The 18,463-nt window shown below is 36.4% G+C and overlaps 2 protein-coding genes and 1 pseudogene across 3 annotated transcripts; all 3 read left to right on the plus strand.

Moving 5' to 3' along the window:
• The first annotated feature begins 4,271 nt into the window (after window positions 1-4,271).
• Window positions 4,272-7,449, plus strand: LOC125204263 (annotated as a pseudogene).
• A 2,304-nt stretch (window positions 7,450-9,753) lies between these two features.
• On the plus strand, window positions 9,754-11,786 carry LOC125206008 (AAA-ATPase At2g46620-like). 2 transcript variants are annotated; one of them, XM_048105263.1, is made up of 2 exons: window positions 9,754-10,664; window positions 10,755-11,786. In XM_048105263.1, the coding sequence occupies exons 1-2, from the start codon at window positions 10,071-10,073 to the stop codon at window positions 11,529-11,531; spliced, it is 1,371 nt and encodes a 456-aa protein (XP_047961220.1). In that variant the 5' UTR covers window positions 9,754-10,070; the 3' UTR covers window positions 11,532-11,786. The 2 variants fall into 2 exon arrangements, with proteins under 2 accessions (XP_047961220.1, XP_047961219.1); XM_048105262.1 differs by having other exon boundaries at window positions 9,754-11,786.
• Window positions 11,787-13,955: 2,169 nt separating this feature from the next.
• LOC125207665 (vacuolar protein sorting-associated protein 26B-like) lies at window positions 13,956-18,261 on the plus strand. Its single transcript, XM_048107099.1, has 12 exons — window positions 13,956-14,146; window positions 14,341-14,389; window positions 14,487-14,561; window positions 14,946-15,020; window positions 15,120-15,192; window positions 15,430-15,474; window positions 15,751-15,862; window positions 16,297-16,363; window positions 16,797-16,841; window positions 17,048-17,103; window positions 17,405-17,580; window positions 17,834-18,261. Exons 2-12 carry the CDS (start codon window positions 14,387-14,389, stop codon window positions 18,010-18,012), a joined length of 906 nt encoding a protein of 301 aa, XP_047963056.1. The 5' UTR covers window positions 13,956-14,146; window positions 14,341-14,386; the 3' UTR covers window positions 18,013-18,261.
• Window positions 18,262-18,463: the final 202 nt, after the last annotated feature.

Below are 18,463 nucleotides of genomic sequence, written 5' to 3' on the forward strand. Positions count from 1 at the left end.
AAAAAATAAAATCGTTGCATTTTCCCCGTATTCATGTCTAAATTTTAATTCCGTAAATTGTTTAATTCCGTAAATTGTTTAATTTGGTGAATTTGTGATTGTGGAAGTCCGTCGGAATGTCCTTGGAGATGTCTGTCACTGTGCAGTGGGATGTTCTTATGACGTGGCAGTGTTGTGGGAGGTCCTTATGACGTGGCATGAGATGTTTTTGGGAAGTCCATCGGGAAGGGCGACGGGACATCCTGCGGATGCTCTAATGAGTTGAGACTCGTTTTCTACTAACACATTTTTCTTTCTATTTCTCTTAATTTAGTATATTTGCATTAAAAATCGTGCAATTTCAAAAGTTATTATTTTCAGAAGACGGAAGAATTATTATAGCAAAGTAGAGATTAAAAATATAATTTTCTCTTTGGATACAAGTGTACATTCTCCATCCAATTATGTGCGAATAGTTGTTAATTTATTTATTTTTGTCATACCGTGGGGTTCTGAAATTTCTGGAGAATATGAATAAGCACAATCTGGTGTAATAATGAAAAGGGAAGTATAATCCTTTAGGACATTCTATGCTTAGTGTAATATTTTAATATGGATTATTGCTTAGGAGAGCAAGTTGTTTGATATTATAACTTATAAGCGACATGATGATACTAAATATGGAAGTTTTTGAGAGGGTAAAGGAATTTTATAAGTTTTCAAATCGTCGGATGGCATTTTCCTATGTGAGTATAAAATTCAATTTTGACGGCCATGAACCAATACTTTTCCCATTAAATATTGACCAAACTCAAAGAAGATGATGATGGACAGAAATTTGAAATGGTGGAGTAAATAAAAAGTGTAAATAAAGGTACAAAATTTTATACTCCTAGCATGGTCAACTCTCTAGAATTGCTTCATTATTAGAATGAATGAACTCGTAATAAGATATAATTAAATTCTAATCCATTAGCATGTTTTTAGGTCTAAGCTTGTTATAATATATAGTACTTACTAGAAACTGAGCTTATATATCCAATATTACAATATATTTGTTCCGTGCGTTGTTAAAAATATGTGGTATATGATTTAATTTATTGTTTATAACAAAGGGTCGAGACACATTTTGTATGCCTAATTATTAATATCAGTGTGTTGAATATTGTGGGGAAAATTCGTCTTGACTAAGAGTAATTTGGGACCAAATTCCTATTTGAATAACATTAAATTAGTTACATGTAGTACTACCAAGTAACCAAACTAAACTGTTTGATGACTAAAGATATCAAATTATTAGTTTGGAGGTTTATGTTTGAAAAAACATTAATTTAATGTGTATGATCAGAAAGATAAAAAAATCTTATAATTTCACTAACATTCTATAAGTTGAGTCTATCATGTCTGACTTTTAAAATATATTTTTAATATAATCTATAGGCCTATATGAGCTGGATTTATTAAATGTGTACGTGATAGAAGTAAATTGGTTGCGGAATAGAAAGCAATGAGATAGAAATATGAATCAAAGGCTATGTATGTTGAGAAACAAGTTGCAGTTATTATCTGCTGCTTGCATTTTGCAGCATTTGTTAAACCAATGTATTATAAGCATTAATTATTTTTACCGTATTAGGACCCGTTCACTTTCCCTTTTAGCAAATGCACAGATTTAATTCTTGGCCAGATTTCAAATGGTGTGGCCCACCTATTTTGAATTATATCCATGCGTTCAGTATCCATGAATTAATATCCATAAATAAAAGTGATAGTTCTTTTATAATTCCGAGCCATACCCTTCAACCTCCTAAAGCTGTGGCAAACGAAAAAAATAATAAGTCCGTCATTTTAGGTATTTTACAGGCACCGCCTCCATCACCATAGCCACCACCACCTCCGCTGTAGCTACCGCTACCTCCATATCTACAGCTTCCACCTCTACTTCCTCCTCCGTTGTAGCCGCCTCCGCGGGTGCTTCTCTGCACAGATGGGGGAAACGAATCTTGAACGGAGCCCGCTGCCTCGCTCTGGCCCTAAAGCTAACCTGGATCGAAGATTAGAGCCGTTTTTTTTTTTTCATTCGATTTCTCCTCTGAAGCCCTATGCAGCAGCTGCCCCGCACTTTCAGAGAAATTCGCCGCCACGGTATCAGAAACCAACGGCGGTGTACCGGTATGCATCTCTGGTCATCGGATTTCCCATCCCCGCCACTGCCGCGGTGAGAAACTACCCCGCCACCGCCGCCGTAAGGTGTGCTGAAATTCTCCATTTGGAGGGGAATCTAAAAATTTGGGGGCAAAAATGTCTTTTAGGTGTTCAAGTCCCTCAATTCTAGGCTCCCAAGAATTAAAAACCACCCATTTGCCAAGATTTATTTCAAGAGCATTTCTGATGAACAGTTACGGGCTGAGCCCCATATCTTGGGCCTGCCAGAAATTTAACACACAAACTGAACAACAGAATTTGATCAGATATGGACCCAAATCTAGCCATATTTGATAAACTGAACATGCCCTTATATTTATAAATATCGATGAGAGTCCCCTCTCATACACAGTAGCTGCAAAATCCAGTCTTTACTTTTCTTAAATTGTGTGTATGATAATTTTCAAATTAATTAGTATCAACCAGGAAGAATTAATCATGATAAAGAAACTTTAAAGTATGTAGCTTTATTTAATTAGATTGTTAATAACCACCATGATATCTGTAGGGATCAGATTAGGATCGGATTCACTAATTACCAAGACCTCTTTGTTCTTCATTAAGGGAGCTCAGTCAAACTCCAACCACGCGACTGATATGTATACAAGTTACAAAAAAGAAGCCCTCACAACTATTACAATTACAGTAACAAGTCCTATCTAGGGTTCTTGAGCAACCTTGACTTCTTGGAGTATCTACACACTCAAGAAACTTGTTAGAATTACAACACAAGATCCTTTTGGATCAAATACAAGTAAATCACACAAAGAGAGGAACCAAACAGAATAGATCACAAGATATGGCTCAGAGCCCGCCACATAGCCCAGATCTATTCTACTAGAAACCAAATCCAAGGGAGCAACGATGAATCAACTGGAGTCTACCCTCACACCGTCGATACCTTCACCACACCTCTCCTTTCCACCGGATTAGATCACTAGAATCGCCTCAGAACAGAAACCCTAGTTCTCACACAACAAGCAACCGAAGCAGTTGCCTTCCTACACCACAACACTTGAATATTCACACAAGAATGGTGAAGATCCTCAAGGAATCAACCGGAGAAGCAATCGGAGATCGAAGAGAGAAGTCAGAGAGTTTCCGAGTGTAGAGAGAGAGTGTAGAGAATGAGAATGTAGAGGATTCGCACGGCTCACTCCTCACATAACAAACACACACAACAAACCCTTAATCCAACGGCCAGCAGACTCAATCCGGGTGGAAGAGACACGTGACAGAAATCCAGCGGCCCTTATTAAGTGATTGGGCTTCTGAGCTAAGTCCAATAAGAATAACAGCCTAGACACAAAAAAAAAACCAAGCCCAAAGAATAATAGGCCACATTAATTCAACAATATCATTACAACATCACTGAGATGGAATGTCACAATGGATGGCTGTACAATGTTTTCAACAATTAATAAACACAACTAAATGCTTCCTTTTCATTCTAATTAGTTTATTACTAACGGAGATCCATCTTTTTAAGTATTTATTCACATCACATGTTAATATTTTATTAGTTTTATTCGAATAAATTTTGGTAGCAGCACCGAGTAAATTTCCTCCCATAAACACTTGCAAGCCATACAGAGAAAAATCAATAGATCACGTTAAAATATCAGATATGATAAACTCGAGTTAGAAGATCAGCTTAGATTCGTTCTTTGATTTGAAACTTTTTTATTGTGGGAATTAATTATTGCATTGGTGACAGATAATATCTACATTCCTACCGAATTAATTGTATTTGTAGGCGCATAAAGCGAGTTAATGGAATTGAAGACTACATATTAAATGTCAATATCATTTAACTACACTAACCTACTAAACCCACTAAATTTTAAGACTTTTATATTCTAAAATAATACTAATACACATTTTGAAAAATATTAAAACCAAAGAGTCATAAGTAATTGGTTTTTGTGTAGTAGAGAAAGCCCATAAATAAGTGGGCCAACCCATAAATTAGGCCTTAAAACAAAAGACCAAAACTAAATGAAGTGAGCCCAGTTCGTAACCGCCGCGGCGCCAATAGAAAAGGGTAGATTCGTAAAAGATCATATCGTCGACTCGTCTCCCCCAAGATTACTTCCTAACGATTTTCATTTCCCCCATTAAACAAAGATTAATTATCCGAAATCCATTGCAGAAAGAAAGGGGAATCAAATAAGCAGAAGTTATTCGGAAAAAACAAGATGAGAAGGAATTCGGGTGAGAATATCGTGCAAGAGTTAATTCTGTACGCGGCCAGCGCCGCCCTCAGTTGTCTAGTGCTGTTCGTCGGCCTGAAGCAATTGGACCCCAACCGCGAAGCCTGCAAAAAAGCCCTAGAACAGAAGAAGGAGATCGCTAAGCGTTTAGGACGGCCTCTTATCCATACCAATTCTTATGAGGTTTCCATTTCATTTCACTTACTGCACGTTTTGGCGCATTCCTGAATTGTTTGAAAATACCGCGCAGAATTATGAATGCCTTTGGATTTTTTAACTGAAGTTGATTAATGCGAGTACTTACTCATGTCTATCAATTAACTGTGGCTGGATTATGTTGTTGAGTTTGTTTGTTTGGGATGTTCAATAATTTTTGGAATTATAGGTCTTTTCTAGGGATCGTAATGATTGAAATATGGTTTTAGGATCCAATATTTGTAAGATTTTGGTGCGTAGATAATGTTAGCTATCCTTAGTTGGATTGGCAAGTTTCCGAAATAATCTAGAGGTAATTTGAAGTGAGTTCTGAAGCTCTTTACTATGTTTTGATTGTTTTCGTTGAATAGCTTACGGTTTATGTTATTGGATTTAGATCATATGCAAAATAACAAATATGTTCTACGTTTTTGGATGTTGAAAATAAAAATTGAACTATCTGCTAATGTTCGACTTCGCTTGCATGTCGTTCTTGATTCTGGGAGTGTGCGATCTAACCTTTACCACTCATGTACTCAAATATATGTAGGATATAGTAGCTTGTGATGTAGTCAACCCGGAACACATAGATGTGAAATTTGACAACATTGGATGATTGGATGGCATTAAACAAACATTATTTGAATTAGTTATTCTACCGCTGCAAAGACCTGAGCTATTTTCTCATGGGAAACTTCTTGGTCCACAAAAAGGAGTTTTGCTCTACGGACCACCCGGCACTGGGAAGACGATGCTTGCAAAAGCAATTGCAAAAGAGTCTGGAGCTGTCTTTATTAATGTCAGAATAGCCAATTTAATGAGCAAATGGTTTGGTGATGCGCAAAAACTAGGTGCGTAAACTGTATTAGCGAACTCAAGTTCTTTCTTGCTGTTGCATATACTAGATGATGACTGACTTTTAGGTATCTCTGTATCTGAAATTGAATGAGAAAGAAGATGTCGCTACATACTCTTCCTTTGTTTTATGGAACGCTCTAGTTTATTGCTTCTTATTATTAGAATAACTCCGTATGCTTAACTTGAACCTCGAGGCAGTACCTCACACAAACAAGATTTGAGTGATAATGTGTCTAACTGTCTACCCTATTTCTTGTAATGATTTCTTCTATACTTATTGATCTTCAGTGACTGCTGTGTTCACCTTGGCGTACAAACTTCAGCCTGCAATCATTTTCATTGATGAAGTGGACAGTTTTCTGGGTCAGCGCAAATCTTCAGACCATGAAGCACTAACGAACATGAAAACTGAATTCATGGCTTTGTGGGATGGCTTCACCACAGAACGTGAGTTTTCTCTCGATCACTCTGGAAAATACTTAATATTTTCTGCCTTATCGATATTAGTTATGGTGGAACCCAATGTGTCAATTCATTCTGTTAGGTGATTGTATGATTTTTTTGTGCAGAAAATGCTAGAGTTATGGTACTAGCTGCGACCAATCGTCCATCAGAACTTGATGAAGCGATTCTTAGACGCCTTCCACAGTCATTTGAAATTGGGTTGCCTGATCGTAAGGATAGGGTTGCAATACTCAAAGTGATATTGAAGGATGAGACTGTCGAAGATGACATTAATTATGAGCGGATAGCTGAACAATGTGAAGGTTATACTGGTTCGGATCTTCTTGAGCTCTGTAAAAAAGCTGCATATTTTCCAATAAGGGAATTGCTTGATGATGAGAAATCCGGAAAACCATCAAAGGTAATTATTTGATTTCTGTTTTTTCCATCATGCTTGCAACTAAATCCCTTCCCTAACTTTAACTTTCATACATGGCACAAAATGTATTGTTGAAATCGGCAATGTCAGGAATTTGCAATTAGTTAGGTAGGTCTTCTTATTCGATGAATCATATCTTGATGTAGAGCTAAGCTGCAAGAACACCTTTAAAGTTGTGGATCCCTTCCAAACCCCCTTATGGAGTATAACATATAAAGTATCTCCCAAATCCCCATAACGAACAAAGACTTGTGCGAGGAGGTCTATTCGATTTCCTTCATTGATTGCTCCTTGTGTCTGTTGTTATGGCTTAGAATTTTGTGATTGCCTAACTCTGAATTTTAGCTTACCTATCCAAGTATATGTTCTTTTTTTGGTGATGTTATGAATGCATTAGGTTTAAGTAGATGTGATACTGGAAAGTGATTCATTATTGGTGTTATAGCATTAGGTTTAAGTAGATGTGATACTGGAAAATGATTCATTATTGGTGTTATTTCTATTTTAGGAGCCTAGACCACTATCACAGTCAGATTTGGAGAGAGTAATTTCTACAACCACCAAGACGAACGTTGCTGCAGTTGAATTTGGCAGATTAAGCTCACAATCATCAGGATTGTATCAGCAAAGAGATTCAGATGATTATCAGGTCCAGGCTGCAATTGGTGAGCTATCCAGGCTTGTCGTTTCACAAATTCTGAACCTTCAGACAAGCGCCCAAGATCTGTGATTTTCATTATCTATCTCACGGCTCTTCGTAGACTGAACCGCTCAACTGTGAGATACATGTGCAAGTGGTTTATCATACTAATATTAATAACTTGGTAGGAGTATTGTTTTAGAGTGATCACTTTTGAGTTATGGCCGATCCCATCCAACATCTTGAGAAATTCTTTCATTGCAATGTTATAACCAATTTTGGTTTGGTGTTGCTTGTTAATATTCCAGAATATTAATGTAATCATTCCATTTCTCTACTGCAGAAGACTGGTAGCTTCTTTGTTAGTAGTATTGTTTTTTTAGGTCACTGATTGCTTTGTTGTTAGACAGCCATCTTATTACACTGTACTTATTCGATTTGAGGGCAATTGAAAGTATGATGACACTTTGATATCAGTTGTCGACCCCCACCAATTGAAAATGGTGAATCTCTCGTCACCATCATTACTGATTTGCGTAGGTTTCAGTGATTTCGAAATCAAGGCAATCAGAAATTGTTAAAAATCCTTACGTGCGAATAGTAATATTTTCCTCAATCATCATAAATGTTTATGATGGGTTGCATTTCATTACCGGCCCCAATATAAATATATATTGAAGAATTATTACCGGATATATTTACATTGACTAATGACTAAATGAATGATGATGTATATGAAGTCCCACATTTGACTTTAGACAGTGGGTTAAATGCTAACCAAAGTTTTCAACCAAAAATCCGTCTTCATAATGAAGGTGGTCTGGACGGCCGTGGGGAAATATACAATAGTCGTAGTAGATGTATACAGTAGCATTTTGTTTTAAATTCAGTCATGTCAGATCATTTTGATTGTTTTCATGTAAACATAAATGTACACATATTTCATTATGAAAGTACTTCCCATCTACGTATTAATTGTAAACTAGCTAGTTGTGCTATATCGTAGATTAGGGCTGCCAGAAAAATGAATTTCGTTTCTCTTCTCGGATTTGAACGTTAAGCAGTCAATTGTGTCATGCAGTCCACGATATTAAATAATGTAGTACTACTCTTAATTTAATCTATTCGCATGCTTATGAATGCTCTAGAGAAAAAAACAATCTTCTACAAACGTAGATTAATGCATGTTTAACTGGAGCTTAGTTCTTAACTATTAAATGGATAAGTAGAGACAAAATGCGTGCTATGTGTGAAATACTATTATAAAATAAGTAATAAAATAGTAGTATCAGATTGCCTCTTGGCGTTTCTACTATACTTTCTTTTATATCAAGTGATTGTTAGCGGTCAAATCGAAATAGATAAAAAAAAAATAGGGATGAATTATTTGACAATATTCAAAGGCCAGCGTTGGACTGCGTAGGGCACTAAAATGTTGAAGCTTGAATTGCCCATCTTTTTGGGGAATCAAATTTCTTCTCCTCACTTATTGCCGAATGAATAAATGAATCATCATATGTCGTTGTATTTGAATATGTTCACTATCTTTGCCAGCATAAAGGAAAAGCTGCAAAAATTATCACCTTTTTCTTTATGTATTAATTTATAGGTAAGATTTTCATTTTCTATACAAGGTATCCGGCATTCAAAACCAGTAGCAAAAACTAAACTCCGTCGTCCCTTATTAGTGTTTTTTTTATATAAAAAAAATAGTACTAAAAGATAAGCAGAATTATTATTGATATTTGGTGAGGTTGAAGGAGGGAGAAAAATAAGCACTAAAGTATTCGAAATCCCTGTAGCCGCTCCTACAGTTTATTTGTTTATGGCATAAAAGTAATACAATGAGTAGATGTCTTGCATTGAAATCATATTGTTTGAATTAAACAAAACCTTAAAGGCTTCTGAGACCAAAAAGACAAAAGAAAAAAAAAAGAGATAAAGAAATTGGTCCATAAACAAATTGATACAACCCAAGCCGTCAGGCTCGTCGTCCTAGAAAAGAAAAATACAAGTGGATTAATAAATTAAACTATTGTTGCTTATTAAAATCTCAAGGCCTAATTAATCAATTTATTGTAACAGTCTCTATTGACTTAAAATGAAATACACATGAGATTTATTGAAGAAAATATACCTCTTTTATGGGTCATAAATGCACTAATAATTAGGTATACATGCTTGACTAATTAATCTAGCGGGAACCCGCGTAAACCGTAATGCTGACTAATGATGCAAACAAAAAACACAGAATATTTTTTCTGAGTGAGAAATTGCTGGGAACATAATTAAATAGATTCCAAATCTTGTGTCACCGTAAAAACAATATTTGATTTTAATCGTACTTACATTCCTTTATTGTGTTAATTAGTAGTAACATATTACTATGACAAGACCCCGTACACATAAACACATGTTTTTTCCTTTTTTCGTAACAATTGTGTGCGTCGCAAGTCGCGACTAATCTGTGCATAATAAACATGACCGACACCAACTTTTTCTATCTTGGAGTAAACTATGAGGAAATAATATTTTTTTTATGTAATTAGAATATGATATTTTAGCCTAAGAAATGTCCAAACTTTAAAAAAGGACATACCTATTTCGTGGAAAAACATCCTTGTTTATAAATATTAAAGGAAAAAGGCTGGGTTAGTTTGAAAAATCTAATTAAATCAGTATTATGCACGAATTGTATCTATTCAAGCACACAGTCAGACTAACACAGCTATATGTGCGTCAGATAATTCACACACACACGCACAGAGCTATAGTTATTTCACCTAAATTAATTTGACTTATTAAACACAAGGCGTGTATGGACTATAAATATTGAATTCCCAAATATTTTCATACCCAAAATCAACAAACGCACATAAATAGACTTATTCAACATTCTTCTTTCAAACTCTACGACTAATTTAGTTTTTTTCCCCCTAAACCTGCAAAATATATTAATATTCCCACATCTTCATCAAATCATTCATCCACCTTTAATGTTGATTCCTACCTCCTCCGATTCTCCCGAATTTCCAACTCTTATCTCTTAAATCAATTTTTTTTGTTCAGCTGCTCTCATATTCTCATCGTTTACGCCATGTTTAGTTTCGTGAATTTCGGTATACTTATTTTGTCTATCGTTTTTCTGGTAGTGGTTTCGAAGTTCTTGTCTACAACAAGTTTAATCCACTCGTTGAAGAAGGTATGGCGTTGGCTGCAGGAGAAGTGCTATGTCTACCAGTTCTACAAGGTGCCGAAATTCAACGAAAACATGCAGGAGAATCAATTGTACCGAAAGGTTAGCACGTACCTGAATTCTCTGCCGTCCGTCGAAGATTCAGATTTCGCGAACCTTTTCGCCGGCACCAAGCCGACTGAAATCAACCTGGTTCTCGACGAGAATCAGACCGTGACGGATCAATTCCTCGGCGCCAGAGTGTTTTGGAGGAGCGAAAACGGCGAGAGAGAGGGCGAGAAGTCGCTGGTGCTGAAGATCAGGAAGAACGATAAGCGGAGGGTTCTGGTGCAGTATTTGCAGCATATTCATCAGACGTTTGATGAGATTGAGCAGAAGCTGAAGGAGGTGAGGCTGTTCGTCAACGTAGACGACGGGACGGAGAGGAACGGGCGGTGGAGGTCGACCTCGTTCACGCATCCGGCGACGATGGAAACGATGGTGATGGACGCGGATCTGAAATCGAAAATCAAATCGGATTTAGAGAATTTTTTGAAGTCCAGGCAGTATTACCACCGATTAGGCCGCGTCTGGAAGCGGAGCTACCTGCTGTACGGTGCGGCGGGGACGGGGAAATCGACATTCATCGCCGCGATGGCGAAGTTCCTCAGCTACGACGTGTACGAGATCAACCTCCACAAGGTGCGAAACGACGCCGATTTGAAGTACCTCCTCCTCCAAACGACGAAAAAGTCGCTGCTGGTGATCGAGGATCTCGATCGCCATCTGGAGGATAAATCGACGGCGCTGAGCCTCTCCGGAGTCCTCAACTTCATGGACGGAATATTCTCGAGCTGCGGCGAGGAGAGAGTGATGGTGTTCACGATGAACAGCAAGGAAAACGTGTGCGCGTCGATCCTACGCCCCGGGAGAATCGACGTCCACATCAACTTCCCCCTGTGCGATTTCAGCGCGTTTAAGAATTTGGCAAACAGTCATCTCGGACTGAAGGAGCACAAATTATTCCCGCAGGTGGAGGAGATTTTCCAAACCGGAGCGACGCTGAGCCAGGCGGAGATCGGGGAGATCATGATATCGAACCGGGGCTCGCCTAGCCGGGCGCTGAAAACCGTAATCACGGCGCTGCAGGGGAATCTGGCGTCTCGGGTCGGGAAGAGATTGAGCGGGTCCAGATCCGGGTCGGGTCGGACACAGGAGGAAGCGGAGGAAGCGGTGAAGGAGGGGCAAAATGGTATTCTTCACCCAATGAAGGATATTAAGAATTTTTATGGGCTTTTGAGGAACAGGAGCAGTAGAAAGGCGTCCATGGATAAATTTGAGATCGATCTCAATGATCGAGAAAATTCGGCACATGGTGCTTGAGTCCGATTTGTTCGGGCTTCTGAATTTTGAAACCCATTTATCTTTCTTATTTGTATAGGTATATCTGTTCATTGTTCTTTTATTTATGATTTTTGTTAAGTCATTTAGGTTTTTATATTTTAAGATAGAAAATTAGCACCCTCGAACACAGCTTGTAGATGGAAAATCTGTAAGGAGAAGACAACCTATGGGCTTCTTTTGATTGATTTCATCAATATTTTCTTTTATCAAGATGTTCTTTGATGATTTAGCTTATTGCTTTATTGTTGCATTCTTTCTATGAAATACTCATATGTAATTCCATCGTGTGATTCAGCTGCGTGTTTTATATTCATGTGGATGGCACCTTTTGAGCAATAATGATGAAAATAGAGACACAAGAGCATCCACTATAGGTGTACACTTTTTGGTGGACAATTTTTTTTTTTTGTCCATAGCCACTTTTTATTTATCCACGGCAAAAAAAAAAGTGTCCGCAGCAATAGTGGACACTTTTTGGTGGACAAATTTCAGTTTGTACACACTGAAATAATCTCAATTTCAATTTGGATTTGATTAGTGAAATTAATATTAAAAAACGAAAATAAATGTTTTAATAAAAGAAATCTGCATATACAGCAGAGTAGTTAAAAACGAGGAAAAAATAATAAATTGTATAATTTCCGAAAAATGAGTATAAATGTTGCTTCTTCAATAAATAGCAACTCCATTAATCTCATTTACACACTCTCTTCCACCATGGCCGTTTCTGGATATTTCATCAGATTAAACCAAGCTACACTGCCAAATTTTGCACCTCCAAAACTCAATCATGCTCCAAGAAAACAAAAGGTAACTTCATCACAATTTTTTTTTATTTTTCTGCAAATATTTATATAAATACATCGAATTAAAAAAATATATATATATATGCAAAGCCGCGACCGCCGCGGCGGTTTCGCCGCGCAATAGATAGGCGCGGCGGCCGCCGCGCTTCTCTCTCCTCCGGCCCGTCCTCGCCGCAATCGCAGCGAATGGCCGTCCGCCCCAACAAATTCGTCCGCCCCCGGGGCGGACGCCTCCTCCACTATAGCCCGCCGCGGCGTAGCCGGAAACGGGGCGGCCGGCGCGCCGCCCCTATAGTGGATGCTCTAATGATATACATTTTTCGTGTTAGGATATGTCACATTTCTTAAAATGAAATAATCACTCTTTTTAAATTTTTTTTACGTAATTCGAATACAAAATAATCACTCTTTCTAGTTTATATTCTATTCACGTAATAAAATCTAGTCGAATAAGAAATACTCCTAGTATTTTACTTAGAATGGAACATGATATTATAAATATATTGTGCGAGTATTGAATAGTTCAAATTGTAGAATAGAATTTCTAAGTTATGAAGCTTCATATTTTGAATACCAAAAATACCTATACTGAAAAAGAATCATGAACGTGAAACAGATTAGCAGTTGATGATGATAGTTTTTTTTGGCTGACCAGTGAAATTGCATTAGTTTTACTGTACACGAATGTCCTAACAAAGAAAATTGATAGCTTAGGCAAATAAGTATCACAAAGTAATATGATATGTAAACTTACGTGTGCAAAATACTTTCACCCTAATTGATCAATTGGCAATTGGTAGTGTGATCTTTGTGGAGAACTAGTTTTGATAATATTTTACCAAAAAGGGGATGAAAGATATTGAAAAGAAAATAGAAAGGTAGATGAGGGGGGACAAGAGAGCAAGTTGATCAAGATAATGTGTGTCGTTAAGTATATCTTAAGATGGAAAAGGATATTTTAAATTAAATGGGTCATCTGAGAACTCTTTTTAAAGCTTACATTCAATTCCTGTATCCCGGTATTGAAAAGTTGGTTGGTGATGCAGGGGTATGATTAATATTTAATTGAAAAGATTGAAATTATTAAGCACTCCAATTATTAATTAGTACTATCTTTCTATTAGTTGGTTTGCTTGATATTTTATCACAAAGCTACCAACTTTGTAATATGAAAAGATTCTCAACAGTATATTTATCATGACGGTTTCTTCAGGACCCACGGAAATGCTACGATAAATATGTGATCTATCATCTACGTACAAATCGTTTTAGAACTATTTTAAAATAAAATTTCAGAACTTATCAATTGATAACATAAAATGTATTAATTCGCAGCACAGTTCATTCCAATTGATATGTTTTGGAGTAGTAATTTCTCATTTTAAGATAGTTATAAGTTGAATAGCTCCCTAATCTAATACAGTAAGTGTTTAATTAATACTAGTGTTTATGTTAGTAGTACTTATTATGAACTAAAATACAGTAAAATAGTTATACTCTAAGATCAAAAATGGACTTTTAATCCTGAAAGAACAGAAGAGTCCTTCATTATTAACATTATTTAATTAAAATACTGTTGTTAGAATTAGAATTAGAATTGTAATGAAAAATTACTCTGAAAAAAATTGTTCATCTCTCAACTAGGAGAAGTTCGTGAATAATTTTTGGTTTCCTAGGATTGGGATTCCATACCTCCTGCCTCAATAGTCACTCGGCCTAGCACCCTCATCGCATTACTATCTATCATTGTCTCCGATCTTCCATTAACACATCTTATGAATATCCTAGGTATGTATCCGATTCAATTTTTTTCCAATCCTAAACTGTAAAACTAGATCGTTTTGGGGCTGTGTGTGGAAATTTAAGTTCCTATGACATCAATAACAAAAACTATCACATTGTAAACTTTTAGAGATCTGCTAGTGGTTTTTGCATTAGATCTTTTCCCGAATGCGATTATAAATGGTGTTTGGACTGTGCAGATGCTTCAGTTAAGGGTTTGAATTGAAACAGACTCGAATTTCCGCAATGGTGAAGTTCCAACGCTTTTCTGTAACGCTAATAATAATTGTTTGCTTCTTTGTTCTGAGTTTCTAGTAGTGATGTAAATTCCTGCTTCTGCTTTCAGAATTATATAATTGGAGCTTTTAAGCCGGCATGCAGCATTACCATTTCATTAGCTGATGGGAAATCTCGAAAGCAGGTTTGTTTTTTTGATTTCTGTACACTTGTTGTATCTATTTACGCGTGCATTTGCACAAGTCTTCAAGGAACATTAAGACCAGGACATGTTTTGCTCTTGTTTGTTGTACCTATTGTTAGTTTCTCAATAGACTGGGTCATCTGTGATTAGATTACTTAAAACGATATGGATTCGTGTCATATTTTTGCATCAAAGATGATGCTTCTCAAAAGCAGTTATTTGTATGATTTTTATACCTTGTTCAAATTACCTTGTCAATCATAAGTTGTTGGTGGGTTATCGATAGTGTTAGTAAATGCAGACATCGACTTTCTTGTGGTTAAGTCAGATACTGGAGTCCTCAAGTAATTTTTTTGTCTGTATTATACTATAATGTTAATACAGGTAGCACTGAAGAAGGAGAATGGTAAAACAGTGCTAATCCCCGTCTTTCATAATCAAGAAACCATATCTGGGAAGGTATCTGCTTTAGTGTTTGTCACCAATTTTGGTTCATGGTTTGTGGTTGGATTTTGAGTGTTTGATCATAGTGGTGTACATTATGCGCCATGTTTTCAGATCTCCATCGAACCGATTTCAGGGAAGAAGGTGGAACACAATGGTATCAAGGTCGAGCTGCTTGGTCAGATTGGTTAGTATATTTTTTCATGTCATTGATGTTATTCCAATTGTGCATGGTCAGTTTACATACACAGTGTTTATCTGTTAGAAGCCACCGCTTTATCAAAAGTCGAATTGGTTAGTGAACTTCTTGCCACTCAAAAGAGAATTTTGTAATATAGCTGTCGAAAATCCAAAAGAAGTATCGCTCCATAAATCCTCAATTCCTGACAACATTGATCCCTTTTTTTTTTTTTTGTGTTTGCAGAAATGTATTTTGACAGAGGCAACTTTTATGACTTCACTTCCCTAGGTAAGCACATACAATTTGTCTTGAAAGCATTATAATCTAGTATAGTGCATCATCAACAGCTTAATCCATATTCCGGCATGCCTCATATGCTATATTTGCATCTCTTTTGGTAAATTAGGACACACACATATGTATCATGCTTCAAAATTCAGACAGTATTATAGCAGTATTATGCCATGATTTAATAAGCATATAAGTAGGATCATTTAACCTTTTAATTTGTTGTATAATTAACCTTTTAATTTGTTGTATAATTTTCTCTTATTGTACACATAGTTCGCGAGCTGGATATTCCTGGAGAAATATATGAGAGGAAAACATTTCCCTTTGAATTTCCAACTGTGGAGATGCCATACGAAACATATAATGGGGCAAATGTGCGGCTTAGGTAAGTTCACAGTTAACAACAAATTTTTCAATGCAAGTTGTGCACTGTCTCCACTGCTTTCATACTTTGATCTCTGTGCTAAAGAAGCATACAATTAGCTATAATTATTTTATAAACTATCCTATTCGTTTTGTTGACTTGACTGGTGATCTATAGCTTATCTGCAATAAAGTCCTGAGTGGCACATCATATTTGTTTCACTATGTGCATTTAAGTTGCTAATTTTGATTAAGGGATTTTCATCTTATAAATTATTGAAGATTTTGCATGTCAAAGCTCTCAAATCAATTCTGTTGCAACAGATAAGATTTTCATGAAGATCGTATGATTGTGTTTGAATTTTCTGCATGGTCTGGCTCTTGCCTTTTGGGCTTCTTATCTTTAAAGTTTCATCAGTCATCAGCCCAATATTATGACCTCTGTGTATGTTTCAGGTATGTCCTAAAAGTCTCAATAAGTAGGAATTATGGTGGGAGCATAGTGGAATACCAAGACTTCGTGGTAAAAACCATATTCTATGGCCCTACTAAAAACATATGTTACATTATGGAATATCTTTCAAATCTTAGGGACATTAATAGTTGTTCATGTTTGAAAGTTTGTCCAGTTAATAATAATCTGGATACAGTAGTACACTAGTATGGCAGTTTCCAGAACTAGGAAGAATGATCCACTATCCATAGAAGTGACTTTTTATGCAGTTATCAATATCTAATTGAAGTGTATATTTTCTTGGCCTAGTCCTGAATTATACTCCGAGATTGTCTGTAGAACTCAGAAAAGTCAATGCTCAAAGGGGCTGTTATTGCCAGAAGTAGTTTCCCATTTCTTCTGTTGTTCTTGCTGTGATCCCTCTTTGTCATTGAGGTTATGATGTGATCTTTGTTGTTATAATCTAGTCTAACTGATTCCATTACCATTTGACATTGTTCAGGTTCGGAACGATAGTCCTCCTCCGTCTATCAACAACAGCATTAAGGTTTTTTTTTGTTATACAAATTTACATTATTTGGTCTGCTATCTAATGGTTATGCAACTTCTTTAAGAAAAAAATTTGGACAAGTCTGAAATCATGACTTCACCATTTTTATGATACTATATGTTCACAGTGAGTATATCTCAGTATTTATTATTCAACTTAAGTACTTATTGTAACACAGTTTAAATATTTTCTTTTATATCTAGATGGAAGTTGGGATTGAGGATTGCCTGCATATTGAGTTTGAATACAACAAGAGCAAGTAAGTTCATGCCCTAATTGAATTTAAGTCTGGCTTATGTGTCTCTTTTTGAACAAAGCTATACAAAATAACATTTATGAAGGACACATTACAAATATCTGGGTTATTTGTAGTCAATGCAAAATGCTGCTCTAGTCTCTTGCATGTGTCTTGCCTTAATTATAGCCTGTATGTTGGGGATGGGGGTGGCTCAACCAAGATAAAGAACTATCACCAAACAATCCTAATTTAAATTTGCGTCCTACATCGTCTACTACATGTGGAGAATGATAACCTGCTGACTGGAATTTTGATTATATAGGTACCATCTGAAAGATGTCATTGTAGGCAAAATATATTTTCTTCTGGTAAGAATCAAGATTAAAAACATGGATCTTGAGATCAGACGCAGAGAATCAACAGGATCAGGGACAAACACTCATGTTGAGACTGAGACACTTGCGAAGTTTGAACTGATGGATGGTGCTCCAGTCAGAGGTATCTTTGTTACTTTTCTTTATTTTTTCTCATGCTGTGCATTTGGGCAGACAGACGTTTTTGGCTCCTTTAGGTTATATGATGTTCCTTTTGATTGTTATCTACCCTCTCCCCAACTTTGTTTCTGCTGATCCCTAATCTTGCTTCGAAGCAAAAGTTTCACCAGTCACATTCAGTATGCTACTTAAGATTTCAATAATTAACTGCCAATAAAATATCCTCATGTTTGTTTGATGGCCATTTGCTTTGGCAGGTGAATCTATTCCTGTCAGACTGTTCTTAAGCCCGTATGAGCTAGCTCCCACATATTTGAATATAAACAACAAATTTAGTGTGAAATACTATCTGAACCTCGTCCTTGTCGATGAAGAGGACCGTCGATATTTTAAGCAACAAGAGATCACAATGTACCGACTTAGTGAAACCTCTTGATTACTGATAAAATTTTGAAGATTGACTGCCTCTTGTTGCTTCGTTGAGTCATGTTACCCGAGGAGGCTCAGGTAGTGATCCAGTCTTCTTGTAAAGGACAAGAATGACTTTTGTCTTTATTTATTTATTTTTTAAATTTCTTTTAGTTATCAGGTAGTCTATCTCTGAGCAAAATACATTAAGTTGTATAGAGGAGGGATTCTGTATATGGAGTATTGTGCTGATATCTGATTGATGTTTTGAGACGGTGATGATGACTTTAGCTTATTAGAAGGGTTAGTGCTACTTTTTTGAAGTTTAATTTTAATCTTTTTATTTTTTGGTTATTTCATATAGTTTTGTAGTGTTTGCTGTGAAAATCTTATAACTCGAGCTCTACTTTTGCATCCAAATTGGTTGAAAAATCCTTGTAAAAGAGAAACGACCTTGAAATTCTTTTTTTACTATTTTT

The sequence above is a fragment of the Salvia hispanica genome, chromosome 2 (genome assembly GCF_023119035.1).
Source record: "Salvia hispanica cultivar TCC Black 2014 chromosome 2, UniMelb_Shisp_WGS_1.0, whole genome shotgun sequence".
NCBI lineage: Eukaryota > Viridiplantae > Streptophyta > Magnoliopsida > Lamiales > Lamiaceae > Salvia > Salvia hispanica.

Bases quoted from the DNA above. Each gene is read 5' to 3' on its own strand.
- LOC125206008 (XM_048105262.1), top strand. From the start codon at position 10,071: ATGTTTAGTTTCGTGAATTTCGGTATACTTATTTTGTCTATCGTTTTT.
- LOC125207665 (XM_048107099.1), top strand. The intron at 15,021-15,119 runs GTATCTGCTTTA...CCATGTTTTCAG, and splicing joins AAGAAACCATATCTGGGAAG to ATCTCCATCGAACCGATTTC. The intron at 17,104-17,404 runs GTAAGTTCATGC...TTGATTATATAG, and splicing joins TTTGAATACAACAAGAGCAA to GTACCATCTGAAAGATGTCA.